An 18,967-nucleotide genomic window follows, 5' to 3' on the forward strand; every position below is an offset into this window, starting at 1 on the left:
TGTCTTCACCTCTTCATTGCAAGAGGCTGACAGAAACCTCAGCCACCATTTTCTTTCTCCTGTTCTCCTGTGTGTGTGTGCGTATGTGCAACCGACTGTGCAACAGCCTGTGCTGAAAACGATTTTGTGTGACTGAATATGTGTGTCCTTCAGGATGATTCCCATGTTAACTTGGGTGTCTAGGTGAGAAATACACACACACACACACACACACACACACACACACACACACACACACACACACACACACACACACGCACACACGCACGCAGACACGCAGAAGAGGATTGTCCCAGAGTAACCTGCTAGCAGAGGCTGTATGAGGTTACTGAAGTTCAAATTTCCATTCCAGCACACAGCTATTTAGACCAGAGCAGCTCTGGGGACCATCATATGTAAAATTGTTAACATGAAGTGATACATTTGAACTTCATGTTGTGACCTGAATATTCTAAGACTTTAGAGTTTGTTTTCGTCCACTCCTGCTCAATCGAACAACGGTAACCCACTCAATGTAGAGCAGTAAAAAGGCAAAACGGACGTTAAATTACCTAGCTTTGTATTCTGACCATATAAAGAGAGTCAACTGAATTTAGAGATTTTGATCAAACTTGCGTCCAGATATAAAGTGGTAGATTTCTACGTGATGACAGCGGTCAGGGTTACTAGAGTTTATTCACACTCTCTGTACCGCTTCGCTAAGCAACCTCTTAAGCTACTTAGGGCAAACAATGCAAAGAAGATCAATGTCACTAATGTTTCCGAGAAGCATGTCGATTAAATCAGTATGCGTTTTTTTCGGCTTGTAAGGGGAAGAAATAAATTCCATTTTTTATTTCACGACCACTCATAATGAAGAATTGAGTATAAGATAATGTAATAGTTCGGGAATGAGTGGGAAGCCAGCTTATTAGAAGTTCAAATCTCCGCACTTAGCTAAACAAAATAATCTACTTACAAACAGAGGAAAGGGTTAAGGAGAATAACGCAACTAATTAAGGTTTAGCAACAATACATTTAAGAGCATGGATGGCAGTTGAGCAATCTTGATGAGGAAAAGATGGAAGATCTGCCACTTTTTCAAGTGAAACTAAACTTGTTTCAGATGCAGATGATAACTCGTGAGGAGGTAGAGGTTCAACTTCCCGTTACTCGCGGAAAAAAGAGGAAACATAAGTGCATTTCTCCATTCTGCCAAACGCTTACCTAATACACCAATGCACGCCAGGAAAACCAATACAACCTGCTTCAAAACTAAATAACACACACTGAGGAGGAATGATAATCAGTGATTAAATAGATGCCACTCTGTGTTAACATGTTCTACCTGAAGTACCAGCAGCGTAAAATAAGCACAGAGTCTCCACAGGAGTGTAAAAGATCAACAATAGCCGGTTTAGGTACAAACCAAAAACATGGAGAAACCCGGGAGGAAGCTGTTCACGAGGGATTTGGGGGTAACATTCTTCATGAGTTCATGTTCATGTGATGGACAGAGGATAAAAAGGATCGGTGAAGGCTGCGACAGAAGAAAAGAAAAGCTCACTGATGTTCTTACAGCTGCTTAGGCAGGAAGCGCTATCACACCGGCAAACACACACACACACACACACACCCAGCTGGGTCTATGTTTTGCCAACTCAGCAGAGCTGGAGCCTGAGAGAAAGGGGGTTGTGTGTGTTGTGCGCGTGTGTTTGCACCAGCGACTGCAGCCCCTCTCCTCTCGTTCTACATTCCAGCACCCCCGACTCGGCTACATTGGCTTAAGTCTGGCATGCGAGTGCGTGAGCGCATGTACATGTGTGCTCTCGACACCACTATTTCAAACCGCTCGTTCTTATTTAAGCTTGAGAAAGATTTTTTCTCTCTCTCGCCTCAAACTAGAATTACCGCCTCGCGGTTATATGCCTGCGCCCACCGGTCAAGTTGCAGTCTGAACAAAATGGCATCACTTCAACATTGTATCCTCTTAGACGTTGGTGTGAAATTGTCATAACTAGCATATGAATTCTTGAGTTATGACCAAAAAAAGCATTTCGTGGGATCACAGTGACCTTTGAACATCATGAACATCTTATCAGTTCATCCCTGAGGACGTTTGGGCCAATTTCTAAGAAATTCCCTCTCGGCGTATCCTGAGATATCATGTTCAAGAAAATGGGAAGAACAACAACCCGAAAACATAATGCCTGCTGTCCCAAAGGCCTAAAAAAAGGGGAATGTGATCCAGAGAAAATCCAAGCCCACGGTGGTTTGAACAAAGCCTCTATTAACATGGCTGGATGTTGAAATGACTCATGTGAACATAATGGCCGGCTGACCTTGAGGAAGGATCCACCTTTCTCCTTTTCTTTGAAAAGATTCACTTTTACATGAGGATTACCTGCTTTGCTCCTTGCTCCTGTTAAACCCATGCAGCACTTCCCCCTTTGTATGAAATTCCATGAATCGACGTGTGCAGGCGTATGTGTGTTTATATTGCCAATATGGCCGTGACCAAACTGGCCCAAACTTGTACAACTACATGAGACCGGTGTGTAAATAAATGACTTCACGGAGACCTCATTCTAGGTAAGGATTGATTTCAAACATTGGTACTGGAGGCTGAACTTTGGAAGTAAATATTTCAGTAATCCTGTTTGTAAATGTTATAAAGTGAGTAGGTTGTGTGTGTGTGTGTGTGTGTGTGTGTATCTACCTCCACGGCCAGTGCTCCCAGGCTCTCCAGAAGAGTGTTGGTTGCAGCTGAGACTTCCTGAATGTCTTTGGGGTCCGACTTCACATCCTTCTGTTAGACAGAAAAGGCCATGTTTAGTATGCAGCTGAGATTTTTACACTGTAATGTTGGTTCCTGTGCACAATTAATACATCCTGAAAAAACTACACACAATGAAACAGAAAATGGAACTAAATATATGTTGATTGTCCATTAATTGCTTGCCATTTAGCTTATTTCAAATGATCTTAATACATTACTGTACTAGCAGCTGTACTATCTTCCATGTTTTATCAATTTATACACTTTAGAATTAAAGATGAAGGGGAGAAGGGGAGAAGGGGAGGTAAAGGACAAATGGGAGAGAAAGAAGAACAACATTGGGTTGAAAGGTGAATGGAGAGGCGAGCAGAGAAAGAACAACAGGTCAGCGTAGCTTTGACCTCCTATGTTCCCGTCTGTCAAACTCTTGTGTGTGTGTGTGTGTGTGTGTGTGTGTGTGTGTGTGTGTGTGTGTGTGTGTGTGTGTGTGTGTGTGTGTGTGTGTGTGTGTGTGTGTGTGTGTGTGTGTGTGTGTGTGTGTGTGTGTGTGTGTTCTCGTCTATCACGCTAAGCTGTCAGCTGCTGGAATGCCTGGCGCCCCGATAAAGCACAGGCGTCGCTGAAGACGGAACCGCCATCTTGGAAAAGAAAAAAGTTCTCTCTCTCTCTCTCTCTCATTTGCTCAGTCTTGTTTTCTGTTTACTTAACGATTTCTATCCGTAATGGGAGAGCGTTGAGTTCTGCAAGAGTTCTCTCCCACACTCTTTTGCACAATTTTGTTACTTTGGAAAGGAACTTCCTTTCTTGCATCAACATGTGGAGACGGAGTTCTGATAATAAAGAGGAAGAGTGTGTTTTGGGGCTGAATCGGGTCCTCTGTGAGGCAGGAAATGATTTCATTCTCATGTCTTGAGTGAGCAGCTTTCCTAATCTCTTCAACAGCACAGCAAACACAGCAAGGCTACAGGTTATTGAGAATTGCTGAGTTGATAATGACACTCTTCCTGTGTCTGTTTGTTTCTCCCTCTAAAGAGAAGTAGGCCGACTAGCAGTAGACCGCAGAGTTTTTTTTCCCCCACCTCTGGCCACTTCACCATCGTGACCCAAGTGTGAGTCACGGGTTTTATGGGAAGAGGGCAGGCAGAGGAGAGGTGACGCTGGACAGGGAGGAGGCGGAGGGACAACGAGTAAAGAAAAACAAGGGAATCCAGAAAGCACAAAGTTTCACAGTAGGCACAAAGGATGAGGGATCAGGGATTTACGTACGATGGTTGAATACGGGGGTCTATCTTTTGCCCGATACAAACAGTGAACCGCCTTGTCGCATCATATTAGTGTCACAGTCAGCGGATTACAATAAGTGTATGACCAGACCAACCGTGTGAGACTGTGCACTTGTTCATGATGTAGTTTTAGTTGCAGGGCTTTGCTTTTTATGTTAAAATTGTGGTTGAATGTGTTTCGAATCAACAGGTAAACTCACCCGAATGGGTTTGAAAAAGTCCAAGTTGGACAGGAAGTGGCTCTGGGCCTTGTTCAGCCAATCGCTGGAGGACTTGCAAATGATGTCTTGAACCAGACGGGACACGTTGCGGTCGGCAATGTGGACAAACTCCTCCAGGGGCGTGGTGTTACAGAGGTCCCGGAGATGGAAGCCGAAACCTTTGGTCAGCACCTGGACAGAGAGAGAGAGAAAAAAAAAAAAAAGAGCAACGAGGTTCAGAAAGGGTAGAGATTATGAAATCACATGTGGACGAGATACTTTGGGAGGACAGAGGTGGAGATAAATAAATCCATAAAACATAAGCAGTATATCTGATTTAGTTTGGGACAAATGTTAATGGGACAACAAAAGGGGCACAAGGAATTCAATAAACAATAACAAGCAGAGGCTCCTCCCAACAAATAATTAGAGGTGATCCAGTCAATCATTCAGATTTCCCTTCCACAAGCATAAAAAACAACAACTCTACAGATCGTCATTCATCAGTCCAGAACGGTTATGTTTCTCAAACTTGTGTACAAAACAATGACGTCACAGGACGATATCGCTGAGCAACCATGAGGGAAAGAAATGTTCTGAATGTCAATGCGGGGGCTTGCCAAGGATTCTTTGACAAGAAATGTAAACTTAAAATGATTTAACACATTACTCGTAAGAGGAAGCAGAGCTGCGCACGTGCAGGCGGAGAAACAGAATGTTCTTTTATTCTGGGACATCAGAGCGTTCACGGACTGGACAGAGGCTCTGTCTTCTCTAACAGAGTCAAGATGTTTAGATTGAGTGTGTGTGTGTGTGTGTGTGTGTGTGAGTGAGTGAGACACAGAGAACAGCGTGAGAGGGGAGCACACTGACTTATCATCTAGATGTCCTTGACTAGTCAGTGTTATTCCATCATGTCTATCATACTACAAACTGTACACACACACACACACACACACACACACACGGCTGGTAATCTTTTCATTGGAAAAACATCAGGGCCTACAGCAGTAAGTTTGGAGGAGTGGCAATCATACTAATCGCCTCATAGAGAACTGAAAAAATATATTTTCCCAAAGAGATTATGATGATCATGTATTTATGCGTTTGCTCTCATGCGTCTCAAACAATAACAGGGGCACAGCGATAATAAGCTTTCATTCCCTTTCACTCGCCCTCCTTAAACAATGCTCCTAATGGCCGTCACAGACTAATGGATAGCCATCTTTGATCAATAGATGTCGGGGAGAACGGGATGGGTAGAAGAGAAGCTGATGGTGTAACGTGAGTTTGTTTTTGAGCCTCTGTCTCTGCACGTGAGGAGAAATAGAGGAGGGGGAGGGTAAAAGTGGAGAAGAGCAATCATGTGACACCAGCCCGCCAATTACAAAGCAGGGATGATGTGGTGGAGCTGGTTGGGCGCTGTTGTCGAGGTGGTCCTACAGCAGGAAGCTGAATCTGTCAATGCGTGTGCGTGATAGATTTATGATATATACAACTAGATTTGAAAGGGAGGTGTGTGTGTGTGTGTGTTGACATGTGCATGGGGCTGTTGTGAAGTAGATCATCGTGTCAGCTAGAAAAACGAAATATGCGAAGAGAGGAATAAAACTAAGAGTCAAAAAGATGACAATTACTCAGAAAGAGGAGACTTGAGAGAGAAATATGGGACGCAGGAAAAAAAAAAAGAGGAAATTTGAAAGGGACTAGAAAAATGATTCATCTTATAGACTGATATCCAAAAAAGAATGAGATTTTTCTTTTGGGGGACAAAAGTTTAAAGAAGAGAGAGAGACAGAAAAGCGAGGGGCTTTTGGGTGCCCCACAGCCTCTTCACCCCCCCCCCCCCCCCCCCCCCCACACACACACACACACACAGTGATTGGTGGGTATTAAGGGCTTAGCTGTGCCACGATAGAGTCCTGTGGCCCAACAGATGCTGTCGAGCCAAGGTCATTGGATTTCTGCATGTGCACTGTGGCCAGAGGAGCGTGATTCTCTCACGTGAAAGGGACGAACACAAAAAGGCCGCACACAACACATTTACCGTTTTGTTGTCTGCTATCGGCATTCAACATTGTGCCATCTCAAAGCAATACCATCATCGACTGAAGGGTAAACGTTGAAGGACGGGAGAGGAGGGTTTCAATGGGGTCAAACATTTGAAATGGTAATGTTTCTACCTTCTCCAGATTGACGTCCGCCTCCACTATCTGTTTCAGCGCGTGATGAGGAAGAGAGGCGTTGTGGTGCAGGAAGTGGGAAAGGGTCTCGTTGTCTTGCAGAAAGTCCTTCAGCTTGAAACCTAGAAAAAAAACACATAGATAGAAGCAGTGAGTCAATAAAGCCAACTACGACACAAAACTCTCTTTGATAAATATGATATAGATATATATATATATATATATATATATATATATATATATATATGATCGCTGATCGACCAGCACAGAACCACACTGTCATCTGACTGCACTCAGAGTTCAGAGTTTTTTTGTACTTTTGCTGCATTCCAGAGAAGTCAACGCATTTCTGAAACTGGCATGGTTGTGGGCACACTCTCACACACACACACACTGCTCTCTTCTCCTCAGCTTTGAGTTTTGCCCACCGGGGTTACTACAGGTCGTTCAACTTTGGTCCAGATGCCGGAGCCCCAATCTTCACGTCTCTCTCTCCAACTCTCTTCCTTCGTAGATGTTCACCTTTCACCTACTTATCTCTACCCAGAGCCGATCCTTACCCGCTTCCTCTCCAGCCTCTCCTCTCCACCAATAAGTGGTGTCAGAACATGCCCAAAACTATGAGTAACACTACTTAAGAGGAGTCATGCGGAGACAACAGCAATAGCTCTTGCAGCCTGCGGGCACTTATTTTCGGTTTAACAGCACTGTCTCCAGCACTTTATCTGTTGTGTAACTGCACACTAGCCTGTGAGCGTGGCTTGATGAATCAAACTTGAAAAGTGATTAATTCTCACTCTAAAGAAGCTCACGCATTCTTTTACTGCACTGGGTTATCGAGAGGCATGCTTATTACAAAGAATGAAAGAGTACTGCTCTGCTCTGCTCTTCTCTAGTCTGTTCACTCTTTTAAAAAATGCTGATTGCTTATTTCAAAACATCTTCCTTCTCCCTCCCCTCCCTCTTGGTTGCCCATCCTCTGATCTCCAGTAAATCTTTCTTTTAAAGCCATCATATGACCCACACACGCACACAAACAGGAAACACTCTGCTTCTACTGACCTGAACTTCCCCTGGGAGGAAGTAAAAGAGAACAGTGTGTTCCTGTGAGTTCAGGGGGCCACATATGTGGGGGGGAGGGGGGCACTCCCGTACTCCCTCCATGGCAGTGCACCAGAGTGTGCTTTTTTGAGTTTGGAGGTGTGAGGTGTGATCCTTACCGTCCCCGCTCTCCGTGTGCATGTGTGTGTAATTGTGCACCTGTGCAACTCTCAGGGGTGAACGACCAGGGAGCGCTAATACGGTCTAATCAGAGTCCCAGTGGGAAGTCCCAGCTCCCATGGTGCAATGCATGCAAAAGGCCCTCGAGGACGGAACAGACCGGATGGAAAGTCGAGCAGTACTTTGCGCAGTCAGCAACGGTGCGTGTTTATGTTCTGTTTCCGTGCATTGCCTTATCTGTGTGCGTGTGTTTGTACTGCCCCGAGTGGTTTAAATACCCGGAGTTATCAAGAACAGGGCGCTTTTCTGAAGTAGAACAACAGAAGAAGGAACAAACACGGTTTAATTTTCCTATGTCGGAGTCATCTGTATACAAGGGCGAGCCCCACATCGACGCTTGTCTGTGCTTGCTCCTGACAGTGCCTCATCTGGTTCATATTTGACAAAAAAAACACTTAGCAAAGCAGTGACTTCACTCGTCGAACTGATCCATAAACAGGCTGCGATCTCCGTGGAACCACATGTTATCCCAAATCTACCCCAGCTTGGCTAACAAGCACAGAGTAGCATTCCTCAATCTGATCAAGGAAAACAAGTAACGGATGGAATTCTGACAGCAGTGGAATCATCCCATAAAATGCGTGGGCTGTTAAGCGCTGCTTTGAGACAGTTGGAGGAGCAATAGCTTGCTGGGTTGCATCCGAGCATGTCTGAGCATGTGCGTGAATCAGAGCCTAAATGAGGAAATGTCGTACTTCCACAAGGTGCTATTTAAGTGGGAGACTGGTCAGTTTGGAGAAATGAGGTCAAACTAAATGTTTGAGCGCGACATTTTGGGCTGAAGTTTATGGTTAAGGTGATGAGGAATGAATCCAATGAATGTATTCATACATTCAAGAAAGAAAAAAAAAAAGGGTAGCACCGTCTCCATTTTAAAAGATTAGGCTCAGACACAATGAGCCTTTGGATCAAATGGAGTCCTTTAAAGAAGGAGCCAGCCAGAAATGAGAGATGTTTTCCTCTATTATGCAAATCAGGGTTCAGGCTCCCTTTTGAGAAGGCAGGTGGTAAGATAAGAAAGAGATATGTGGCATACGAAAAGCTCAGCATTGACAGTCAGACTCAACTTTATCTCTCAAATCATTTATCTATTTGGTATCAAGAACGCCATTCCAATGTCCAAAATGCTGCACGATGTTGATTTTCTTCCTCTCATCTATCTGCCATGTCATCCTGTACTGTCCCATAAAGCAGGACTGCATTAGACCTCGTCAAAAGAGTATGTGCGGTGTGATTTATCTAGGTATCCTATGGAGGGGGGGGGGCTCATCCCTCTCCCTTCAGTGTAAATCTCATTCTCTGACCCCGCCAGAGGCTGAATTATTAAGCGACACGTGAGGGGGTCTCTGTTCTCGGCTCTTTGATCCCTGCCGTTGTTCCCGTAGTGTCCCCTCCGCAGCTTTCTCCTGCATCACACACACACGACTGTCCCAGCGCTACGTCGGCGCATTGCCTCACGTGGGTTCAAGAGGGGAACATGGGATTGAGCATGACGCTGTGCATTTATAAAATCAATTGTGATGGAGTGCACAGACGTGCTGTTAAAATAATGAAAGAGTCAGAGTAGATAACATGACGATATATTACTGTCAGGAGTACATCCCACGCCACACAATCAAACTGAGGAACGTGTGGAAAGCATTTTTTACAATTAAAAGTGAATAGAAATGATTTTCTTTTCTTTTGCTCTGATGTGTGATCTCTCTCCTTTTTCCCGGCCATGCTATACTATGCTATGCTATACTATGCTATGCTATGCTATGCTATGCTATTGCATAACGTAGTGCAGCTCAGGACTAGTAAAGCAGACTGAAGCCCAAACAACAAGAACCTTGATGGTTTTGCTTCGTTGCATAATTTCTGGTCAATTTAAACTTACATTTGGGTCTGATGTGGAACCAAGCTAATACCCCTTTATTTATGGGAACTAACTGATATTGCTGTAGCAACAATAATGGAACGAACCGGTCTAATAGACTGACTCATTTCCCTTATTCAGCTGTTTATTGTTTGTGCACTCTGTCTTGTAAAGCCCTTTGTTGTGTTATTAGCCTCACTTTTATACAGCTAATGGGTTTTCAGTACATGTTTTTCATTTTAGTCCTGGTCGCCTTTGTACACATGGTCGGCTGAAAAACAGAGATTGCTCCCAGCGTGCCTCCCGTTAATGTGTTTGTGTGAAGTAAAATAAGTGCAGTTTCAACACAGCCCCCTTTCCTACTTTCAGGTTGCTTTGCTGGAGTCACCAACAACACGCTATTTTAGAAAGACGGCCTTTCTCTGCTCCCAAAAAGCCAAGGTCATGGTTATAAATACCTCCCTCCTTCTTTTTCAAAAGCTTCTTCTACAAAACCCCGAGCACTGAAACGCGAGGTCGTGATTAAATGCGTCGGTAAAACTGACAGCAGACACACGTCTCTGACCGCTTCCTCGTTGACAGGAAGCGGCGACATTCTAGTGCAGAGCAACTCCACCTTTCCTACCAGATCTGTGCTCTGATTGTGTAATGGCTGTCTGGGTGGTGCACAATTTTCGGCCTTTCCTGTTCTTGCACCAGAACGGAGAAGTGAAACACCCACTGGCTTCTGGGAGAGGGGCCCGCCACCGGCTGGCAGGCAGTGATAAGGAAGTGAAGCGTTAGAGCTCTGAACACTTGTCTGAAGACTTTTGAGCTAGCATCAGCTAGTATCAGCTGCTACGCTGTGAAAGTGGCCTTGACAAGTCGCTTTATCTAGTTTTAACATGTCGCTAATACGTTTTTAGGGCAATTTATTAATGTGCAGTGATTCAAGCTGCATTCACTTTGTACTAATTGAGTTGCATGCCTCACTCTCTCTTTTAAATCTGAACACTGAAAAGTTACAGTGACGTTGGAAGAAAATATCTTCCACTGAACAAACTACAATCTTCTTTGTCTTTACTAAAGGTTTAAAAATACAATCATTGAAGATTAAAGATCCTGACAAAAGCTACTTCTTGCTTCTTTAGGAAACAAAAAAATATCTTTTCATGAATGTAAGTATTTCCCCGAGCTGAAGCTCAGAGGCAATGTGTGAATTAACTGGAGGTGTGAGTCACTCACTCAGTGAAATCCTATCTGCATGTGCAGTTGTGTGGGAGTGTTCCCTTCTGTTTCAATGGGTGGTCAACGTGAATGGGCGGGTTGACTGAAGATCACCAGTTGTGTCATTCAAAAACTATAATAATAAAAAAAAAAATGAAAAAGGCGTGTCCTTACGAGCAGTGTTCTTCTGCAGATTCCCGAGGGCCCTCAGCAGTCCCTTGTAGCCCTCATAGCTTTTATCATTCTGCGTGTAGAGCAGGATCTTCTTGGCGTCCGTGAAGAGACGGGAGATTCTGGAGATGTTCCAAGAGAGAGGCAGAAATCAGACACACTGTTTCACATCTCTCGAGAATGCCAGGCCTTCTAAAAGAACACATCTTCTGACTGATTTAGAACTATTGTTCTAATAATGATAATATGAATACAAAGTGACACAAAACGATTTTTCCTTTGAATACTTTGTATCAGTCAAAGCATAACTATGAATCAGCAAGCGGGCCATGTTACTCACATAGAATCGTTGAAATTCCCCACCACCCCGGGACTCTCGCCTGGGGTAGGGTTACGGAAACAGGGGTTGTTGGCGTTGCAGATGATGCCTTGTACCCAGGGCAGGGCCCCCGCTGAGGGCATGGCCTTGTTAGGGAAATGGCCTGAGAAGGAAAAGGGTGAGCATACAATTTATACGATTAGTTTTATATCTGGACTTCAATATCAATAAAACAGAAACTGGTCAAAATGGAATTGTTTTGAACTCTTTCAGATCCGGTGAATGCTTCCACGTTAAGTGTCTCAGTAACTTTATATTTATACTTGAAAAAGTAGTTTATTATTTAATAGTTGTCAAATCACAATAACAGGATTTCCAACTCATTATAACCAAGGCAAGCTATGACATGTAGGCCGTCGCTACCACTGCCTTTACTGCACAGACATTATCTTAACAATTGTTTGTATCAGCTCTTATCAGCTACGTTTATGGCCACTGCTACGATTTGCTGAGGTTAACTAGCTACTATACTGAAGAGATAAGGGCAGATGGCGAGAAGGAGGTCTGGAGTTGGAGTTTACTGGGTTAACTGGGTTCAAGCTGACGTGATACATTTGATATCAATGATTTTGTTAGGAATAGGGGAAACGGTTCGGTGGACGACGATCCACATGCAAGCTCATAGTGATTACATAACTATGTACAGACTGAAGACCGTCAAACCCATCTGAAGAAATGAACTACACATAACGATAGCTGTGGGACTGCAATAAATATCTCTTGGGGGAAAACTGTTGCAGGAAACTTCCCAAAATTGAAGAAAAAACTCATCTGAAATGCGGACTGGATTTCTTTGTTTGTGCTTTTGACCAGCTTATTGAGTTGAAAGTTGGAACTAAAGGTCCTATTACTTCTTTACACAGTGCAAACAAACGTTGGCAAATCCAACCGATCTTTATGTGACAATAACATGGAAACCTTGGATGACTAACATGTTGATCTAACCGGGAGGCAACAAATAAATAATGGCTAAAAATAGAAAATATCAGAACAGTTGAATAACAGACTAATACTCATCAGAAGCAGTTACAAAAAACATACTCTGAAAATCACAACAACAAAAAAGCAATGAAGCTGAATTCTTGTGTTAGATGTGAATACGTGGCAAAAATAAATCTGTCAAGTAACTCCCTTCCTCTCTGCCTGTCTGCTTACATTCATGTTGCTCGTAGGGAGGATAATGTATCCGGACTGAGATCAGGATGAGGAAGATGAACAGGGGCCAGATGATCTCAATCAGCAGCTGGATCTAAGAGAGGAAGGCAAAAAGGATGAGGACAAACGTTTATCAGGGAAATAAGAGAAGGCTTGGGAAACAAAAACTTGTGAATCAAATGCGTTAATCACCCCCGAAAATAGTGACAAGTTGTCCTTTGTGCTTTGCAGTTTTTGTGTATTTTCAGTTCATCTCTGCTGCTTTAAAAGAAGTGTGTGTGTGTGTGTGTGTGTGTGTGTGTGTGTGTGTGTGTGTGTGTGTGTGTGTGTGTGTGTGTGTGTGTGTGTGTGTGTGTGTGTGTGTGTGTGTGTGTGTGTGTGGAGGGGGCTGTCAGCTGTTGTCCTTTGTAAACAGTAATCCACCATGGGTCTGGGTAAAGTATATGGGTTAATAAGGGGAGACAGAGCGAGAGGTCTGCAGGGTTTAGAGGACTATGTCCATCTGTTCCATGTGGCCCCTCTACTTCAGCTGCCTGTTTCTCAGCCTCAACCAGCATGGCGAGAATAAAGACACCGTCTTAGAAAGCGCACTGTATCCCTTTGTTGGAAACAATTGGACTCAACGTCGAGCAGCCACATCAGTCACTTTGAAGAGGAGTTTCTGCTCGATGGTCGACTGGCTCAATTGTATGCGAAATGAGCTTCCTCACATATAAAGGGGCGTCTATGCCACAGCCTGGAAGTGAACTTTGATTTACATAACTTTGAGTTGTCAACCAGCACAAGACTATTGACTGGACAATGCATCGGACATGTGATGAGATGTGTCATCTCCACATCTTTGACTTGACTCACTGTCGTCAGTAAACTGTAATGCTTTTCAGCCCAAGTGACTCGGAGGAGAATTACATCACTTCCATTGTTGTGGGCTGCGTACCAATCGGAACATGCATATTTATGAGGAAAGACTCAGGCCTCTACTGGAGAAATCATCACTGATCTAAAGTCGATCCGTTAAAAATGCGACCGAGACGAAGCATTCAGGGGAAATCAGACGAAAGATTAGATGCCCCTCCGTGGTGCTTTTTCTTATTTTGGGAGAATACGTAATAATGTGTGTGATGTTGAGACTTTTGAAAGGAAAATTTAAGAGTAAAATGTTCATGTTTTCTTTTTGGATCTTTAATCAAATGGAATAAACAAAAAAAACATAGCATGGATGAGAGAAAAACTGTGTTTTAGGAAATAATCTTAAGGAATAGAAAGATATAATATATATATATATATATCATTATATAAACCAATAGATAAGACAAATGATCAATTAATGGACTGTGTCCTTTGTACTCATCCAGTCCATTGACTATGATAAGTCAGTCATTTGAAGCACTCCTACTTACAGTCTGTCTCCGTCGGTAAGTGAAGTTCTTCCAAAGCAGTAAACCCAGTTGAGTGGAGAACGACATGTTGACGTCTTCCCAACCTCACTGAGCACGCTCCAGCTCCTCACTGGGAACCCCAAAAAAAGACAAAAAGAGAGAGAGAGGGTCAACCGCTGCAAACGTATACATGTACTACAGGCAATACCTGCGCTCACAGATTAAACACAGTCAGCGAGCTAACACTCTGTAGTTCAGCTTTGTTCCTTTGGAAGAAAGACATGGTTAATCCCACATCCATTGATGCACAGAGCTGATGTGAAAGCAGAACAGAAAGTCCTTACGTTAACAAACCGTAACCACATGCACGCAACTGCCCCAAATATGTCTGTGACGTCCTGTTGATCGTGTCACAATAACGCACGAAAAACAAGTCATTTCATAAAATAAATGTAACAAAAATCATGATGGAAAAAAAGAGCAACCAGGAACACAGCACACATTAACCAGCTGCTGCTTCTTCTTCTTCTTCTTATATTCTAAAAACCTGCTACGACTAAAAAAAAACAGTGAATTGCCGTCAGAACCAAAGAATCGCTGCGGACAGAAAAACAAGCATGATAACGGATTCACCTATTGAACAGATGTGTTCTGAAACGCAGACCAGCCAGAAATGCAGCAACACTCAGCAAATGAAGCCGCCCGATGACTGAGGACGGCCGTTTAGCCTCCGCACATTCAGGTCCCCTTGATGTGGACTCATCTGTCCAAAGGTCAAGCTACAGCTCAGCACGGAGGACGAGTGGGTGGTGGTGGGCAGTTTGTAAATCTGGTGAAAGTTAACGGTAATCCTTTTGTCGTCACAATCTTCAACGGGTTAACTCCTCAGTGCATTTTGATGTAATTTTTTTTTTTTTTAACAAGAAAACGTCCCTGCCTCCCATTGTTCAAACAACACCCTGATTAAACAGCCTCAGTGGGTTTACTCAAAGTAATGGAATTAGAAGACACATAGCTACACAACTAAATAGCACACCATTCCTCCCAATCACCTTTTCATGAGGAATTGTTTATTCTATTTGCAGATTCAGAAGTCCTTGGATTTGTGCTCAGACTGGTTTTGACTCCAGAATGAAGACCAAAATACACTAAATGTGTTTTGCGCCTTGGTGTGTTTTTTTTTTTTGCTCAGAGAATAATTACTTTGTTCTCTCGTTGGCAAGTCAAAACCAGAGGCCCCACAAATGGAGTTATCAGGAGTTCAATTTGTAATCCTGTTTTCTGAGACAGACACTTGTCCACCAAGAGCTGCAATCAGGTCAGCCACTCAAGACGGAGACCCGTAACTCCTTTATTAAGGTCACCAAGCTTTACAGCACATGAGGAAAATATAGCATCGGTCTTAAATGATTATGTCATCTAAATAAGAGAATTTCATGCAATATATTTCAAGCTTCATGGCTAGCTTGGGAGGAGCAGTTGGAAGTCTTCAGAACAAAAAGGATCACAGGGATTTTGTGTGTTCTTCTGAATGCCCTTTATACAGAATGAAGCTGATTGGTCGACACAGAGTGGAACGACAGCACACCAATGTCAAGGACACACTGATGTTCAAACACGATGCCCTCCGCTGATCATTTGCTTGTGGGTTGAAATCCTGCCCCAATCAAATCACTGATCCAGAAGTCTCTGGTTTTACACCCCGTCTTCTCTAATGCAATCATGACATCCAACCCCGTCCCCAGCAGACTTCACTTGCAGCGTGAAAACTCATTTCTAACATCACTGTCAGAACGTGTGCCGGCTAGCATTAATAAGTAACTGCCACAAAGACAAAGCGGTGGGTATCAAATCAAAATACAACACAAATGTCAACAATATTTTTTAAACCGGTAACTCGACTGTATATTGCAAAAGAAATCTACCATTAGTATGTAATCGGCTGTATTCGGTGAATTCACTGGAATGCACGACATGTCGTAATAAAAGACAACAGGACCTTTGGGATGAACAAACAACACAGCGACCCACGCACGATATCTACTAGGACATCTGTTTCCTCTGTGAGTCACCTGATTCAATGGTACAGCCGTCAAACAGTGTAAAATACCTGCTGTAGACACCCTAAAGGACATCATGTAAGACAAACAAGTACAACACTGACCATTTGAAGCAGGTGATTTACTAAGGGCACAATATTAAACTTAAAACTACCTTAGAAAAAAAAAAAAAACATTGCTGTGGGCTTAAAAGACACAAACAAACAGCACAAGCTTGTGCCGAGTCACAAATTGAACATTTTCTTTGCTTTTAGAGGAGAAGTGGACATTGTCTTTGACTGTAGGCTATTCCAATACACTACTGCACAAATCCCATGAAATTAATGATGGGGAAAAAAGAACACCACATTGTGGTCTGCCATGTTGCTGTATGTGTGGGTGGAAAACAACAATTTGCACCTTCGTCACATTTGACACGCAGTGAATGCTCTCTTCCTCGCCTTTCCTCCTGATTGTATCCCAATTTTTTTCCCCTTTTGACTTTTGACTACTGAAAGAAAATTGTGTCTCTACATTCTCCCACCTTCATTTTGGGGGATTGACCTCCTAACATAACATCGTGTTTACATGTGATTTACCCATTAAGAGAGCCGATTTCCATCGAGCTTTGGATCAGCTTGATTCTACTGGTGCTTTCTGTGGCACACTATCCGGGAAGCATGAGCCGACTTTTTTGACGACTCTGCCCTCCGCGAATCGTCTGATTTGTGGACAACACTGTGGTGAAAACACGTCGCATGCAGAGATAACACGGACTCCGCGGAGGGTCGAGCAGCACGAATGGTGCAGAGCCCGCGCGCCTCTAGCGGCACACGTACGAATCTTCACTTGTATACTTGTTTACCATCACTTCTCGCTCACGTGTCGTATCGCACTCACACAGGATGTTTTTTTTTCTTCTCATCTCCATCATCTTTTAAAATACTTGACAGAGTATTGAAAATGGAAAAAATAATTAAATGAAGACGACGAAAGAAGCATTTTTTTTTTTGCTGAATGAAAACAAAGCAAATGTTCGTCGACGTTGCACCAACACTGCAGCATGCACATGAATACAAACACTGAAAACAACAATCTTAAAAAAAGGGGCATAAAACATGAAACATACATGAAAAACAAGCTCCTGTTAAAATTGTCGCTGTCATTAAGGGGCATCGTTGCTGCGACCCGATGTCAACATTATGACAGAATATGTAAATGTTGCGTCTGACTGACTGATTTATAATCTATACTTTTGTTAAAATACTTGTGTTTCATTGTTCCGTTGTAATGAGGTTACTGTCGGTCATTCAGTTTCGCGATGCTGACCCAAAGCAACGTCAAGTCTTCCAAATTCAGACGACGTGTCAGGTGAATGTGCTTTCAGTAATATGCTGCAACAAATGTGACTTGATCAAACTTGCCATTTAGTGCTTCTGATATGTCCTTCTGCACCCGTACAGCATAATTGGGGCTTTACATTGAAGAGCATTGAGATAGAATATGAAAGCTTGCATTCTACTTCTCACTCTAGCCTTTATTATAAATATGTTTTATCAAATAAAGACGTTGCCACGAAGAGGCTTTTATTTTCTAAAACCCTGACCGGAAGCCCTGTGTTTGACCGTCGCGAGCTTGCCGCTGGTCCTAATCTCACAGTCGAACTCGAAGAGCCGACTGATTTAAGGATAAAAAGAGCAAAAACCAGCAAAGAAAACACTTGTCATTTTACTCACACAGCGGCATTGCCTTGAACGTTTAACGTCCACTGAGCCCATTATAGTTGTTGTTGAACTTTGCGACGTTAAAACGACAGAAAAACAAAGAATTCCACTAATAAATATCAGCAATTAACGCAGCATTCAACACCAACGTCTTGTTTATGACGTTTAATCACTCAAAGCCAAACACAGAACATTGAGCTGACAACATATGAAGGAATTGTGATATGAAAATTGACTATATTTTAACTGTAAAACGATGGCACACATTGTTGAGCCAACAAAGAACCCCCCCCCCCCCCCCCCGAGATAAAACAAAAAAACTCCAAACTCACCAACCTCGATCCTGAACGGTGTTAAAATCCACTCTCTCTCTTTTCGTAAATTGAATTTCTTCGTCAAGAACAACTTATAAAGGGTGAGTTACGTGAAACCCACTCCTCTACTGTTATGGTCCTCCGCTGCTCTGTGTCTGACAAAACTGTGTTTTTTTCCTCCGCCAGGGTTTTATAGCGCCGCTCGATGCGGAGCAGAGCGGAGCGGCAGCTAGAGGTAACTAACGGTCACCGTTTGATGCTGCTCCCATATAAGGCAAGCACGTGCCCAGTCAAAACATTTCTTAAAGAGCCAGCCACACCTCACCCATTCAAGTACTGTGAAGCTCAAGACGGTTGATGGGAAATATTAATTTACTAACTACTTTAAGGCTGGACCAGAACTACTACTACTTATTCTACTACAGCAATTATCATATTTTATCAGTATGGACCTATAACAACTTAATTGCATTTAACCAACCCTGCAACAAAACATATGTTACCATATGTTTATATTTTTGTAAAATAGTTTGGTAGTTAGGTTTGGCCATTTTCGGATCAATAAAGTTGATTTATTTATCTAAATAAATATTCACCAAAATGGTATATAGGCTAGTTGAACGGATTTATGTGTTAAAGAATATATTATATATATTTCAATATATAATAATATACACGGAACAATACTAATCCAACACTATGGATATTGCTAAAAAAAGAATACACAAGTAATTGTAAATATAATATATTGTACAGTGGCACTTAGAATTGTGTAAACAAGAGAGCACTGTACCATCAAGTTTAATGGATATACTTATATCCTGTACGTTGAGATGTTTGTTCGGAGCTTTGTATCTACAAGCCAATTATCATAGCTTCAAAATCCTGTGCTGGTTTAACTGGTGTAACTTAGTGCAAATTGTGAAATAGACCTAAAGTATGTGACTCACAGAATGTATGGTCTCTGTTTAAATACTAACATATGGTTCAAACTGTAACAGTCTATTGGTCTTCAGTCTCAGGCCTCCATGCAACCC

The 18,967-nt window shown here is 42.8% G+C and overlaps 1 protein-coding gene across 2 annotated transcripts in view; it reads right to left on the reverse strand.

The window, feature by feature from the left end:
- The window catches only part of LOC306695807 (phospholipid-transporting ATPase ABCA1-like), a 37,758-nt gene extending 19,697 nt beyond the window's left edge, over window positions 1-18,061 (reverse strand). For both annotated transcript variants that reach the window (XM_079159171.1, XM_079159170.1), the window contains exons 1-8: window positions 17,949-18,061; window positions 13,875-13,983; window positions 12,475-12,568; window positions 11,281-11,422; window positions 10,944-11,062; window positions 6,425-6,546; window positions 4,242-4,433; window positions 2,699-2,788 (exon numbers count right to left, since the gene is read on the reverse strand). In XM_079159171.1, the coding sequence (XP_079015297.1) occupies window positions 2,699-2,788; window positions 4,242-4,433; window positions 6,425-6,546; window positions 10,944-11,062; window positions 11,281-11,422; window positions 12,475-12,568; window positions 13,875-13,940 (825 nt within the window). In that variant the 5' untranslated portion in view covers window positions 13,941-13,983; window positions 17,949-18,061. The remainder of the gene's footprint in view (window positions 1-2,698; window positions 2,789-4,241; window positions 4,434-6,424; window positions 6,547-10,943; window positions 11,063-11,280; window positions 11,423-12,474; window positions 12,569-13,874; window positions 13,984-17,948) is intronic.
- Between the last annotated feature and the right edge of the window lie 906 nt (window positions 18,062-18,967).

This window comes from Pholis gunnellus, assembly GCF_910591455.1.
Source record: "Pholis gunnellus genome assembly, chromosome: 5".
NCBI lineage: Eukaryota > Metazoa > Chordata > Actinopteri > Perciformes > Pholidae > Pholis > Pholis gunnellus.